The sequence below is a fragment of the Nicotiana tomentosiformis genome, chromosome 3, assembly GCF_000390325.3.
Source record: "Nicotiana tomentosiformis chromosome 3, ASM39032v3, whole genome shotgun sequence".
NCBI lineage: Eukaryota > Viridiplantae > Streptophyta > Magnoliopsida > Solanales > Solanaceae > Nicotiana > Nicotiana tomentosiformis.
Window position 1 is genome coordinate 43,715,241 of NC_090814.1, and position 13,563 is coordinate 43,728,803.

At 37.0% G+C, this 13,563-nt stretch overlaps 1 protein-coding gene across 1 annotated transcript; it reads right to left on the reverse strand.

Moving 5' to 3' along the window:
• Positions 1 to 5,867: 5,867 nt before the first annotated feature.
• LOC138907715 (secreted RxLR effector protein 78-like) lies at positions 5,868 to 6,353 on the reverse strand. Its single transcript, XM_070198322.1, has one exon. The coding sequence runs from the start codon at positions 6,351 to 6,353 to the stop codon at positions 5,868 to 5,870; it is 486 nt and encodes a 161-aa protein (XP_070054423.1).
• Between the last annotated feature and the right edge of the window lie 7,210 nt (positions 6,354 to 13,563).

Here is a 13,563-nt window from a genome sequence, read left to right on the forward strand (position 1 = left end):
AATCTTTCATTAATGCCTTCTTAGTCAATATTGACTACATTGAACAAAGTGTTTGAAGTCTTCAATGTTGCCTAATTTGAACAAAGTATGGGTAGTCTTCAATATTGACCACATTGAACAAAGAGTGAGTAGTCTTCTATGCACCTAAGAAACTTCAACATATTTAATTTAGTTTGACCACCTTTAAAGCCTCTAATGTTCTTTTTGGGGATTTTTTCTTTATGGTGGAAGCCACCGTTTGCTCCTATATAAAGGAGTGTTTTCTTATTCATTGTAACTAAGATTGAAGATTAATATTTATATTAGTAGCCTTTGGCTTTGTAGAGACCTTGTAAGGTTCTCTTTGGGGTTTGCCCTTTTTGTTCTATCTTGAACCATCATTTGGATATCTTCAATTGTAAGATTCCTTGTTTGAGTTCTCTCCCACATATTCTTCTTCTTCTATGTATGATTCACTACTTCAAGTTTCAAATACATGAGACTGTGTTCTGTTCATTTCAAGAATCAAATCTTCCCCTATTCTTCTTCCTTCAAGAACTTCTTCCTTGCTTCTTTTAGTATTAAAAAGGATTCAAGCTTCATTAACTTGAATCTTTGTTCATCTCTTTTATGATTCCTTATTTCTATCTTTCGATCTTTCAATTAAAAACCCTTTCACTATCCGTATTGTTATCACTCCGTCTGATCGGGATGTGAGAAAAGCAGTACAGGTGTTGACGCAGCTGGTAGCCTCTCAGGATTGGTGTCACCCGAGGGGACTTGATAGTGATATAGCCCTTGAAGGGTCAGTAGATTCACAACCTAAGAAGTCTAGAGAATGAGAGCCTTCTATATTTTCAAGAGACGATTCTGATGAAGCTATAGTATGGATCAAGAGGGCCAGGATAGTTGATGATTACAAAGGATTACTGGGTGGTGGTAGGTTGCAGCAGACTGGGTTAGCATGGGTAGAGTAGAGTTGCCCCGACCATTCTGTCATCAATGTGGTCGGGCGCATGCCTGACCATGTCATGTAGGTACGGGAGGTTGTTTTTGGTGTGGTAGCAAGAGCCACATTATATAAACGTGTCCAACTCTTAAGTATAAAGACCAAGCTGGGAGTGGAGATGAAGCGTTGGGCTTCAAAGATTACTTTCTGAGTATAGATACACGACATAATTCCTTTTATTAGTTCATACTGATTAGTAGAATGTTACCTGACAGTGCGGGGAATCTTAGATGGATAGTTTTTGACACTTATGGACAAATTATTGTATATGAAAATGTAGTAAAGATAGACGATAAGCGCATAATGCGAAAGATATCATCGGGGAGGTTTTACAGCTTATGGGGTTATCAGATAAGTAAAGCAATATCATACGACTAAAGAAAGAGGCCAGTTAGAGTATGGGATGTCGAGAATTGATGTTGGCCATAATTCTATATGTTTTAATGTTACTTTTCTCATGTTTTAACCGCTTTTTGGTGCTATTTGATCTTTAAAATACCCAACATGTGTTAATTATTAATTTTATGACTAATTAAGTTGTGTGTGATGATTTAGGATGTTTGGGGTATAAAAAATGAAGAAAAGGTGCTCCAGCTATAGGAGAAGAGGGTGGATGCGTCATATTCAACCTAGAAAGAAGGGTATTTGGTGCATCCTTGGCAGTGAAGTCGGGAGAAGGCATCCACCTTAACATCCTCACCTAGGCACAACAGGGATGAAGGAACAGGGGGTGTAATATCCTCACCTAGATAGGAAAAGGAAAACTTTGGCCCACGACATTTGTATGCAATATAAGCCATAAACGCCTCTTTTAGGTTGTCTAACATACTTTGAAGCAGGGAAAAACCATCACAGAGTTTGGAGACCGTGGAATTCATCTTGAGTTCATCATTTTCCCTTCTTTTATTGATTTTTATGCATTCTTGGGAATTATATGAGATATATACCATGACTATGTGTGGCTAAACTCGATTATGCTGGGTTATGGTTTTACATGAATGTTGATATTCGAATATTGATTTGACGAGTTAATTTATCATATTCGGTTGTTTATTCATATCCTGAGTTTAATTATTTTACTGCCTAGCTAACAGTGAAATACTATGTATGAATCTTTTTTTTTTTGAATCCACTAGGTAGTGCCTACGGCTAGTTTTTATATATATAAGGAAATATAAAATAAAGTGTCATGAAATCCTATGAAATGAAATAAATAAACTTTTCAAACTACATATAGCCTATTATCAAAGTTGAGTAATATGCTCAACAGTGATATCACATTAGTTCTACTGTAGTTATTAAAAATAAAACTAGCCATTGAAGCCCATACAAATTGTTGTACTGATTAATGCACTTCATGCAGCAGTAGCCCCGTATTCTTTGCACTGCCCAGGTCCGCTGAATAAACAAATAGCCCATAGTGATGTACAATATCCGTTGTTTGCAAATATAGCCCAGTTCCATTAAGAGCAGAGCCCAGCTCCGCTGATTGCCTAGATAGCCCGTTTCACTTTGCAATTTTAGCACTGTCCCTATCATGGTGATATGGAATTCCTTATTTTGATATTGAGATGTCATTCCTTGTGTCATTTCACTCCAATTATCCACTATGTTCTCCCTGTAACACTTGCATATGTAACACTGCTTTGAGCATCTCTGAACAAAATGCCCAGCCCAGAAATGTTTAAATACACTATGTTTGCACTCATTGTTATATGAACTCCTTCTGTTTTCTGTTGCGTTCTTTGCATGGAGTCCATGCTGGGTTGTCCTACTATAATATTGCATCCAGATATAAACCCAGTTTGGCTCTAATGAAGCCGCAATATCTTGCCAAAAATGTCCTGTCGTTTGCCCTATCCAGCTGTGATCAACTACACTATTTTCGTATACAATTTAGTGTTCCATATCTATCCTTCTTGTTGAGACCTTTGCATGGTTTAGCTTCTGGATTGTTGGTTTAGAGTGTTGCACTGAGATTTTGCACCTCAATGCATCCATTGTTCCAGAAATCTTCGCCAAATCCAGCATCTTGAAAGATCATGTATGTGTAAAAATTGGGCAGCAGATTTGCCCCTTCCTGTCCTAGCTACTATACTTGTGCCCATTCATGATTCCCCTTCAATGGAATGAGTACAAAGTACTAATACCACCAATTGAAGGTTCGTCATTAGATAAGGTATAGCCATAGTAATGTTCCCTGCAAATAAGAAAACCTTGTTAGTGAAACAATTCATCACCATGTTCTCCTCCCTAAGGATTTGAACATGGTAGATGACTGTGAAAACTTCCTCAAAACTAAGGAGTTCTTCATTGCTTTTTTCCTGACTCCATGTATGTTCAACTGGCCTGTCAACGTTAATTGGATTTATGATCCAAAAACCAGCTACTCTACACGAGTGCTTAATAGTTTCCACTATGTACCAGTGCTGTATACAGCTGAACCAACACGTTTCTATGAAGATTGCGTGTGTTATCCTCTGTTGAACTGAGTGAAACTTTATGTGACTCCCTTTCTGAATCCTTGATGTGCTGATATGTGTTGTAGTATCATCCCAAAAAGCCTCCTTTGTTACCAAATTTGTTTGCCAAAAACGGCTGCATATCATCCTAATACTGGACAACAGTGTGTTTCTTCTTGGTTCTATTCTTATGCCTATTTTTGATTCCCCTCTAGTGGAATGAGTACTAAGTACTAATACCACCAACTGGAAGTTCCTCAAAAATAGAGCATAGAGATAATGACTTTTCCTGCAAAAAAGAAAACAATGTTAGTGAAAAAATGCATCACCATGCTCTCCTCCTTTTTGGATTTGAACATGGTAATTCCTTGTGTATGCTCCAGTTTTCTCCTCTTCTTCTCTTACTCCTTCCCCTCTTAGCTCCTTGACACCTTGACTCTCAAATATGGACATTGAAGCTTATCTCCATTCACTATTCTCCTGCCTTGTGAGTCTAGATGATGAAAAGCATGGCATTCTATGAACCCTTGATCAAGGGCATAGTTTGCCAAATGATCTGCTAGCTTATTCCCTTCTCTAAATATATGTGATACTCTACCATTGCACATTGACAACATCAACTTTATCTCCTCTACTTGTTCCTCAATATCCCAATGTGGCTTCCAAATCCCTTCAATCACATTTTTAAGCAACATAGAATCCGTTTGCAGCCAAATATTTGATAGGTCATTAGTAATGCAGTAGTTTAATGCCTTCAGAATTGCCATAGCTTCTGCTTGAGTATTTGATACCTCTTGAATTGCTTTCCCACATGCATAAATCACATCTCCATATTCATTCCTCAAACAAAATCCAATTGAACTCCTACCTGGATTACCCCTCGATGCCCTATCCGTATTGACTTTTGTCCACCCCGGCATAGGAGATTCCCATAACACCTTGTTAAACTTCAACATAGGTGTATAGTTTTCCATCATTCGTAGTATATCTGGCAATCTAAATGGAACATTGATAATACCTGGCTTCCTCACCTTAATAAGTGACTGAATTGTGGTGCAAACTTGATACACAACTCGATTAGTATACATAGCATCTCCATGTTTGTAGCTATTTCTCCTCTTCCAAAGCTCCCAAATAATGATACTAGGCAGTTCTTGAAAGATAGGCTTCAGTCTAGGAATTACCTCTACTGTCCAGCACTTAACAATAGCTTGATGTAAGTTTAACCCTTCAATGGATAAACCTGCATACGAGAAAAAGTATGACCACACTCTAGCAACAGTAAATGATCTAAAGAACACATGAGCCACTGTCTCTTCCTTTGGAGCTACACAACACCAACATTTTGAGGGCATGAAGTATCCCATTCTCCTTAATGTATCATCAAGTGGTAATTTGACCTTCCATAACTTCCACACAAGGAAAGATATTTTAAAAGGCGGCCCTTTAACCCACATATTAGCATAAGTGATAGTTAGATCTCTCCTCCTTCTTATGTAATCCCAAGCAGACTTAACTGTGAAATTCCCTATAGTTTCTAAGGTCCAAACCGGCTTGTCCAGCTCCTCTTGCATAGCTGGGCATTTTACATTTTCTAGAATATGTGAAGCCAAGTCTTCTGGAAGTATTTCTCTAATTTTCTCCTCATCCCACCCTCCTTCCACCACAACATCATTCACACTATGAAATGTTTCATCACAAAAGAAATCTGGAGATGTGACAAAGTAAAGAGATCCCAAGCCTGTCCAATTGTCAAACCAAAAAAGGGAGGATCCCATTTTTAGTTTCCATAAGATCTGGTGCTCCACAAGGTCTTTGCACTCCAACATATTCCTCCATATATGCGATCCATTCCTCCAAGGTACTACCATGGAGTTCAGCTTCTTGCAATATTTTTGGCTCATAATAGCGCTCCACAAAGATGGCTTAGTTCTGAAGTTCCACCATAATTTACAAAAGAGAGCCTTAGACATGTCATGTAAAGATCGAAATCCTATACCTCCTTCATCATACGGCAGGCATAAAGTATCCCATGACGCCCAATGCCTAGCTCTACCATCAATGGAATTGCCCCAAAAGAACCTAGCAAACAATTTGAGAAGTTTGTTGATCACATTGGCAGGTGGATTCACTGCTGAAAGCAAGTGAATGGGCATACTTTGAAGCACACTAGAGATCAAAACTACCCTTCCTCCAATTGACAAAAGCTTCCCCTTCCATGATTGTAATTTGTCCAACACCTTAGTGATTATCCCCTCATAGTAATCCATCCTTCTCCTTTTGTAGAATATCGAGCAACCAAGATAGGTAAATGGGAATTCCTGCCTCCCAATTCCAGTTATTCTTTCAACTTTCCTCACCACTTCGTTAGTTGTTGAGTGATGTAGGTATATAGCAGATTTAGATTTGTTTATCAACTAGCCAGAAGCTACTTCATAAGCATACAATACCTCTATGACTAATTGTAATGAAGTAGCATCTGAAGATGAAAATATAATTGTGTCATCTGCATATGCTAAGTGATTGATCTTAGGACTCCACTTTGGCAAGCCAAAACCACAGAAGTACAAGTTCAAGTGCAGTGCATTTAGCCCCCTAGACAGTGCTTCTGCTACTAAAATGAATAGCGAAGGTGACAAAGGATCACCTTGTTTCACACCCCTAGTTGATTTAAAGAATCCATGTGGTTGTCCATTGACAAGGACTGAGTACCAATTAATAGACACAATACCAAAGATCAATCCTATAAACCTTTCAGAAAACCCCATCTTCCTTAAGACTTTAGTGAGAAATAGCCAAGACAGCCTATCATATGCTTTCATCATGTCAAGCTGTATCACCACATTAGGCCCTGCCTTTTTTCTCAGTCTTATGTCCTTGATTATTTCTTGAGTAAGGAGCATATTTCTTGAGTGAGGAGTATATCAACATGTCTCTCATGAATGACCCTCGAAAAGATTTTGTTGATGAAGTTACTCAAGCGAATTGGTCTCATATTTGAAAAGGTCTTCACCTCTTTCTTCTTAGGCAACAAAACTAGATTTGTGTGAGTCACAAACTTAGGAAGCTCCTACCCACTGAAGAATGCCTGCACCATTTCTACTATATCTTCACCAATGATCTCCCAACAAGCATGGAAGAAATTCCCATTAAAGCCATATGGTCCCCCGGTACTGTCTCCATTCAATCCAAACACTGCCTGCTTTACTTTCTCTATCGTAGGTTGCATAGTCAGTTTGTGATTCTGCTCATCGATGGTACATGATCTAGAATCATAAAGTCAGTAGGAACACTCGCCTCATGAAACTGCTGCTGGAAAAAATGTACTGCCTCATTGGCTATACCCTCAGCCTCCTCTATCCAATTACCATATGTATCTTGAATTCTTTTAAGATGAAATTTATTTCTTCTACCATTAACATGAGCATGAAATAGTTTTGTATTTCTGTCTCCATCTTTAAACCAAGTCATGCCATGTTATGGATTTCTACGTAATGGTCTTTCAAACATGGTAGAACAACTCAAAGAAGGAAGAACTAAGCTCAGGCAAGAGATAGGCCAATTTAGCTCAGATATCCATGACATGCATGCTCGATTGAAGAAAACGGTTGAGGCGTCTGATGCCCTACAACAAATTGTTATGAATATTGGCCAAGTTGTGGAGCAAAAAGAGGAATTCTAACTATTCGACCAAAATATCACTAATGATGCCAAGCTGGTAAAGTGTGCAAAAGTAAGGAAGTCAAAAGTGAAATGATTCTAGAGTTGGAGCGCATTGAACCTCATTCTAACCATTTTTCAACAGTGTGTTTGGTTGATGACACGAAAATTGATCCATTTGAGCGTATGGAGAAGATAATGGATGAGGAACAAAGTGCATATATTCTGAAATTTACAATGCCAGAAGGGCAAAATGACATACCTCATTTAAGGGCCAAGAAGTGCAAGATGCGATATCTATTGCTTGGTTCCTTTATTTTCACATCACCGCCCCAGGAACGTGACAGAAACATTGATGCAAAATTAGGGGCGCAATTCATATCCTTAAAGTGAAAGAAAAAGTGGTGAAATTGATGGCGTTGTGCTGCGACGTTAAATCAAGCGCTTGTTGGGAGGCAACCTAGTTTTTTTAATTTTTATTTTATTTTTATAGTGTCACGTTTTGTTTTATTTTATTTTGCAGATTAGGGGAAGTCTGAGTACCCGAAGTTGAAGCTGAGGAGCATGTTTGAGCTTAAATGTGGAGTCGTCCTGACCCTAAATATTGAGGATCGTGTTTCTAGCTAGGACCTAGAGGGTCTCAGGGAGTATTTCTCATCCTTGTTTGAATATTTTTTGCTGTGATCATAAATCGAGGACTATGCATAACATAAGTGTGAGGTGGGGGAATTACTTTCTAAGCGTAATTATATAAAACAATTTCTCATTATTTTTGCTAACCCATAGCTAGAAGTAGTCTAGTTTAGAGTAGTTTCTTGAAAAAAAAAAACGAAAATACAAAAAAGAAATTAGAAAAAAGCTCGGACTTTTCCTGACGACGGACTACCTGGATAGTTCTCTCGAGGGAATAAGGTTGTTGGAAAAATACAAAAAATATTTTTATTTGATTCTTGGAATTAGTGTTAGTATTAGGAAATTGACAGAAAAATAAAGAAAAGCGCAAAAATATTTTATTTGCTTCGAGTAGTTAATAAGTTTAATCTATTAGGCAATAATCCTCCTTTATTTTTCTTTGGCCATCGGTTCTTTTTCTAGGGATGAATATTTAAATTGGGTATTATTTTTTATTTTTAGAGTAGTATAGGATATAAAGACTCAGATTAAATTCAGCACATCTAGTGACTTATTTGATACCAACAGAGTTAGACTTGACCATGTGGATTATAACCTTCTCCATGAGTTTTTGAGAACTATTTTTGCCTTGAAAAGTAGAATAGTTTTTTTTTTGTGACACTTAGGCTCATTTTCTTGACTCTTGTGCTAACTGTTGTGCCTTGTGTATTAAAATTGTGGCTTAACTTTGTACTTGTTTTGATTGAGAGTTGAATTGTAGCCATCCTAATTGAATCATGTGCCATTGTGTGGTGAGATTTTTGTATAGTTCCATGTAGCACATTTGTGTCTAGACTTGCCCTGCATGTGAGTTGAAGCAAAATCCTAGGTTTTGCTCGGTTTGAAATATAATTTTAGGCCTTCTTTGATCTTTTTTGAATTGTAATTCTACCACAAATAAAATCATCCCTAGTTAGCCACTTTGAGCCTGTAGACCTTTTATTTGGCACCCACATTACAAGCCTATGCCCTTTTGTTCTTAATTGAAACTTTTGATCCTTGTACCTCTTAAAGTACTTTGAACGTGAAATAATAGCTAAAAGAAGTAAGGAGGGGATTTGGGTGGCTTTCGAGTGGAACCAATGAAAGGAAGAAAGGTGCCCTTATTTTGTAAAATAATACACCACTAGCAGAAATTGAAATTAAAAAAAAAGACAAATCTGGAAAACAAAAGAAGGAAAAGTAGAGATGAATAAATTGTTGTCTTGTTCTTACTAGTGGGGTATAAATTGAAGTAGTGCTTAAAGAAAGAAAGAGGAAATATTTTTGGGAGTGGTCTTGTTTGTGAAAATTAAGTGGATTGAAGAATTGCGCTTAAAGTTTATTATGTGATGTGTTAAAGTGCTTAGGAGGATGAACCACTATTCCTAAATATATCCTACCTGTTCCTTAGCCCATGTTACAACCAAGATAAAGTCCTAATTAATTTTAGACTGAGCAGACCTACATTAGTAGAGATTTACATAACGGGCAAGCCTATGGTACCTTTTGTGCGCATGTAAACTTCTTTGAGAGAGTGAGTGATTTTCTCTATTGCTTGAAGTCCTTAAATTACGTACGAATTCTATTTGAGTGTGTGGACTCTCTCTATTTGATTTGTGGTGAGGGCACATGTTTCATGATGGATAGGTGACTTTATTAAGCTCTTCGGTTAGAGTGAGAAAGTTGGCCTGAAAGTAGTTATGCAACAGAGTTAGTTTCTGAGGTTGAGATGTCCTGAATTTTCTATTTGATTGGTTTGAACTGTTCAATAGCGTGTTAGGCAGGGTTTAAACATGGGGAAGAAAGTCCAAGAATGCATATGCAAAGGGCTAACTATTGGTATCAACGGAAGTCATGGGTGCTTAAGCTTAATTGAAAGGTGTGGCTTGATAGCGATAAGCTTAATTTTGTTCGATCTATTTTAGGTTGATTCTACTTTGCTCGAGGACGAACAAAGGTTTATGTGTGGGGTGGTGATGTTGGGCATATTTCTATTTGTTTTAATGTTACCTTTCTCATGTTTTAACAACTTTTTGGTACTATTTGATCTTTAAATGCCCAACATGTGTTAAATTAAGTATTGGTGTTATGACTAATTGACTTGTGTATGATGATTTAGAATGTTTGGAGTGAAAATATATGAAGAAAAGGTGCTCCAGCTATAGGAGAATAGGGTGGCTGCGTTGCATCCAACCTAAAAAAAGTGTATTTGGTGCATCCTTGGCAGTGAAGTCAGAAGAAGGCATCCGCCTTAGTATCCGCACCTGGACACAGCAGGGATGAAGGAATAGAGGATGGATGCGAAGCATCCACCCTAGCATGTGATGCTGAGAAGTTGAAGCTGAGATGGATGCGAAGCATCCACCCCAGCATCAATCCCTAAAGCTGAGTCAGAATACGAAAAGGAAACATTTAGCCCACGACCTTTGTACGTAATATATAAGCCAAAAACGCCTCTTTTAGGTCATCTAACACACTTGGAAGCTGGGAAAAGCCATCACAGAGTTTGGAGACCGTGGAATTCGTCTTGAGTTCATCATTTTCCCTTCTTTTATTGATTTTTATGTATTCTTGTGAATTATTTAAGATATCTACCATGACTATATGTGGCTAAACTCGATTATGTTGGGGTTATGGTTTTACATGAATGTTGATATTCGAATATTGATTTGACGAGTTAATATATCATATTCGGTTGTTTATTCATATCCTGAGTTTAATTATATTACTACCTAGCTAACAGTGAAATACTATGTATGAATCTTGAGTTGTGTTTGAAAGAGGTAATTCTTAATTGCAATAGGATTGAATAGAGCGCGATCTTGAACCTAGCCATCGGGGAATTGATTTGCGAATACGGATAGAAATATACCTATTTGCCCAGATTAGCCAATTGTACAAGAGATTGTTAATGCGTTCTTTTTATCTCTAATCTCATAGGAACATAGGGTTTAGAATAAATTGAATAGGCGAGTAGAATTTGTCAAATTTCTACGAGTATTATTGTCCTTGTAGGATATAACCAAAATAAATTAATAAGTCGAGTTGATTGAAGAATTTAACACGGTTGTTACATAACCATGACCCTGGAATATTACTTCTCATCGAATTAAAATCCTTCGTGCTAAGTGTGCTAGTTCATTAGATTTTCATTTACTTTTAATTATAATTAGTAGAATTAATCAAACAAAAACCACCTTTAAATTGTTCTTGAATCGACAAATTAGAATTCGCTTGATTTAGTTGATAATTAATCATAAATCCTCGTGGGAATGATACTCTACTCACTCTTTATTACTTGATTGAACGTGTATACTTGCGTGTGCGATTAAGGGCAACAAGTCTTTGGCGCCATTGCCGGGGACTTCAAAATTAATTGTTTCACTAGATCAAGCTTTTATTACTTATCAAGTCAAGTTTTAATTTTTATTTTTGTATTTTCTAGTTTTAGTATAGTTTAGTATGTTGTTACTTGTATTAGTTGGAATCTTTTAATACAATTTGGTCGAATATTGGTTATTCTTATTTTGGTAATCCCTGTCCATATTGTGAAGGACTACACTTGTGGCAAAATTGTGAATCTCAATCTTATGAGTGAAATTTTTGTAATGTGTGTAGTTGTGGAGGTAGCCATTGGGATAGTTGTCCTAATTCTTTTTACCCTTCTCTGAGCACTTATTATGATATTTCGAATAATGTTTATGAGTTTTATAGGAGAAATGAAGTGGAGGATATGGAACGTACTGCCCATATAATGGACGTGGTGAGGCAAGTAGCCGAGCAACAAGATGAAAATCAAAAAGCAATAAAAAGAATTAGTGTAGAAATCATGAGAATGAAAGCCAAGGTGGAATAATTGGCTGACGAGAGCGAGATCCTACAAGAAGATAACTTTCTAAAAGCAGATATAGTGAACCAATCTTGGCTAGAGGAATAAGCTCAGCTAATAAAATTTCATAGGTTTCTACGTAGTGGTCTTTCAAACATTGTAGAACAGCTCATAGAAGGAAGAACTAAGCTCAGGCAAGAGATAGGCCAATTTGGATCAGATATCCATGACATGCAGGCTCGATTGAATAAAAAGGTTGAGGCGCCTAATGCCCTACAACAAATTGTTGTGGATATTGTCCAAGTTGTGGAGAAAAAAGAGGAATTCCAACTGTTCGACCACAATATTATTAATGATGCGCAGGTTGTGCAAAAGTGAGGAAGTCAAAAGTGAAACGATTCTAGAGTTGGAGCGCATTGAACCTCATTCTAACCATTTTTCAATAGTGTGTTTGGTTGGTGACACGAGAATTGATCCATTCGAGCGTATGGAGAAGTTAATGGATGAGGAACAAAGTGCATATATTCTGAAATTTGTGATGCCAAAAAGGCAAAACGACATACCTCATTTAAGGGACAAGAAGTGCAAGAAGTGATATCTATTGATTGGTTCCTTTATTTTCACATCACCGCCTCAAGAACGTGACAGAAAAAATGATACAAAAATGGGGGCGCCATTCATATCCTCAAAGTGGAATAAAGAGTGGTGAAATTGATGGCGTTGTGCCGCAATGTTAAATCAAGCGCTTGTTGGGAGCAACTCAGCTTTTTTAATTTTGATTTTATTTTTATAGAGTATCGTTTTGTTTTGTTTTATTTTGCAGATTAGGGAAAATCTGAGTACCCGAAGTTGAAGATGAGGAGCATGTTTGAGCTTAAGTGTGGGGTCGTCCCGACCCTAAATATTGAGGATCATGTTGCTAGCTAGGCCCTAGAGGGTCTCAGGGAATATTTCTCATCCTTGTTTTAATATTTTTCGTTGTGATCATGCATCGAGGACTATGCATAACATAAGTGTGAGGTGGGAGAATTACTTTCTGAGTGTAATTGTATAAACAATTCTTATTATTTTTGTTAACCCATAGCTAGAAGTAGTCTAATTTAGAGTAGTTTCTTGCAAAAAAAAAAAAAAAAATACAAAAAACAAATTAGAAAAAAGTTCGAACTTTTTCTGACGACGGACTACCTGGACAGTTCTCTCGAGGGATTAAGGTCCTTGGAAAAATACAAAAAAGATTTCATTTGATTCTTGAAATTAGTGTTAGTATTAGGAAATTGACAGAAAAATAAAGAAAAGCACAAAAATATTTTATTTGCTTTGAGTAGTTAGTAAGTTTAATCTATTAGGCAATAATCCTTCTTGATTTTTCTTTGGCCATCGGTTCTTTGCCAAGGGATAAATTTTTTAACCTGATATTATTTTTTATTTTTTAGAGTAGTGTAGGATATAAAGACTCAGACTAAATTCAGCACATCTAATGACTTGTTTGATACCAATAGAGTTACACTTGAGCACGTGGATTATAACCTTCTCCGTGAGTTTTTGAGAACTATTTTTGCCTTGAAAAGTAGAATAGTTTTTTTTTAGACGCTTAGGCTCATTTTCTTGACTCGTGTTCTAACTGTTGTGCCTTGTGCATTAAAATTGTGGCTTAACTCTGTACTTGTTTTGATTGAGAGTTGGAATGTAGTCATCCTAATTGAATCATGTGCCATTGTGTGGTGAGATTTTTGTATAGTTCCATGTAGTACATTTGTGTCTAGAACTTGCCCTGCATGTGAGTTAAAGCGAAATCCTAGGTTTTGCTCGGTTTCAAAATATGATTTTAGACCTTCTTTGATCCTTTTTGAATTTTAATGCTACCACAAATAAAATCATACCTAGTTAGCCATTTTGAGCCTATAGACCTTTTATTTGGCACCCACATTACGAGCCTATACCCTTTTGTTCTTAATTGAAACTTTTGATCC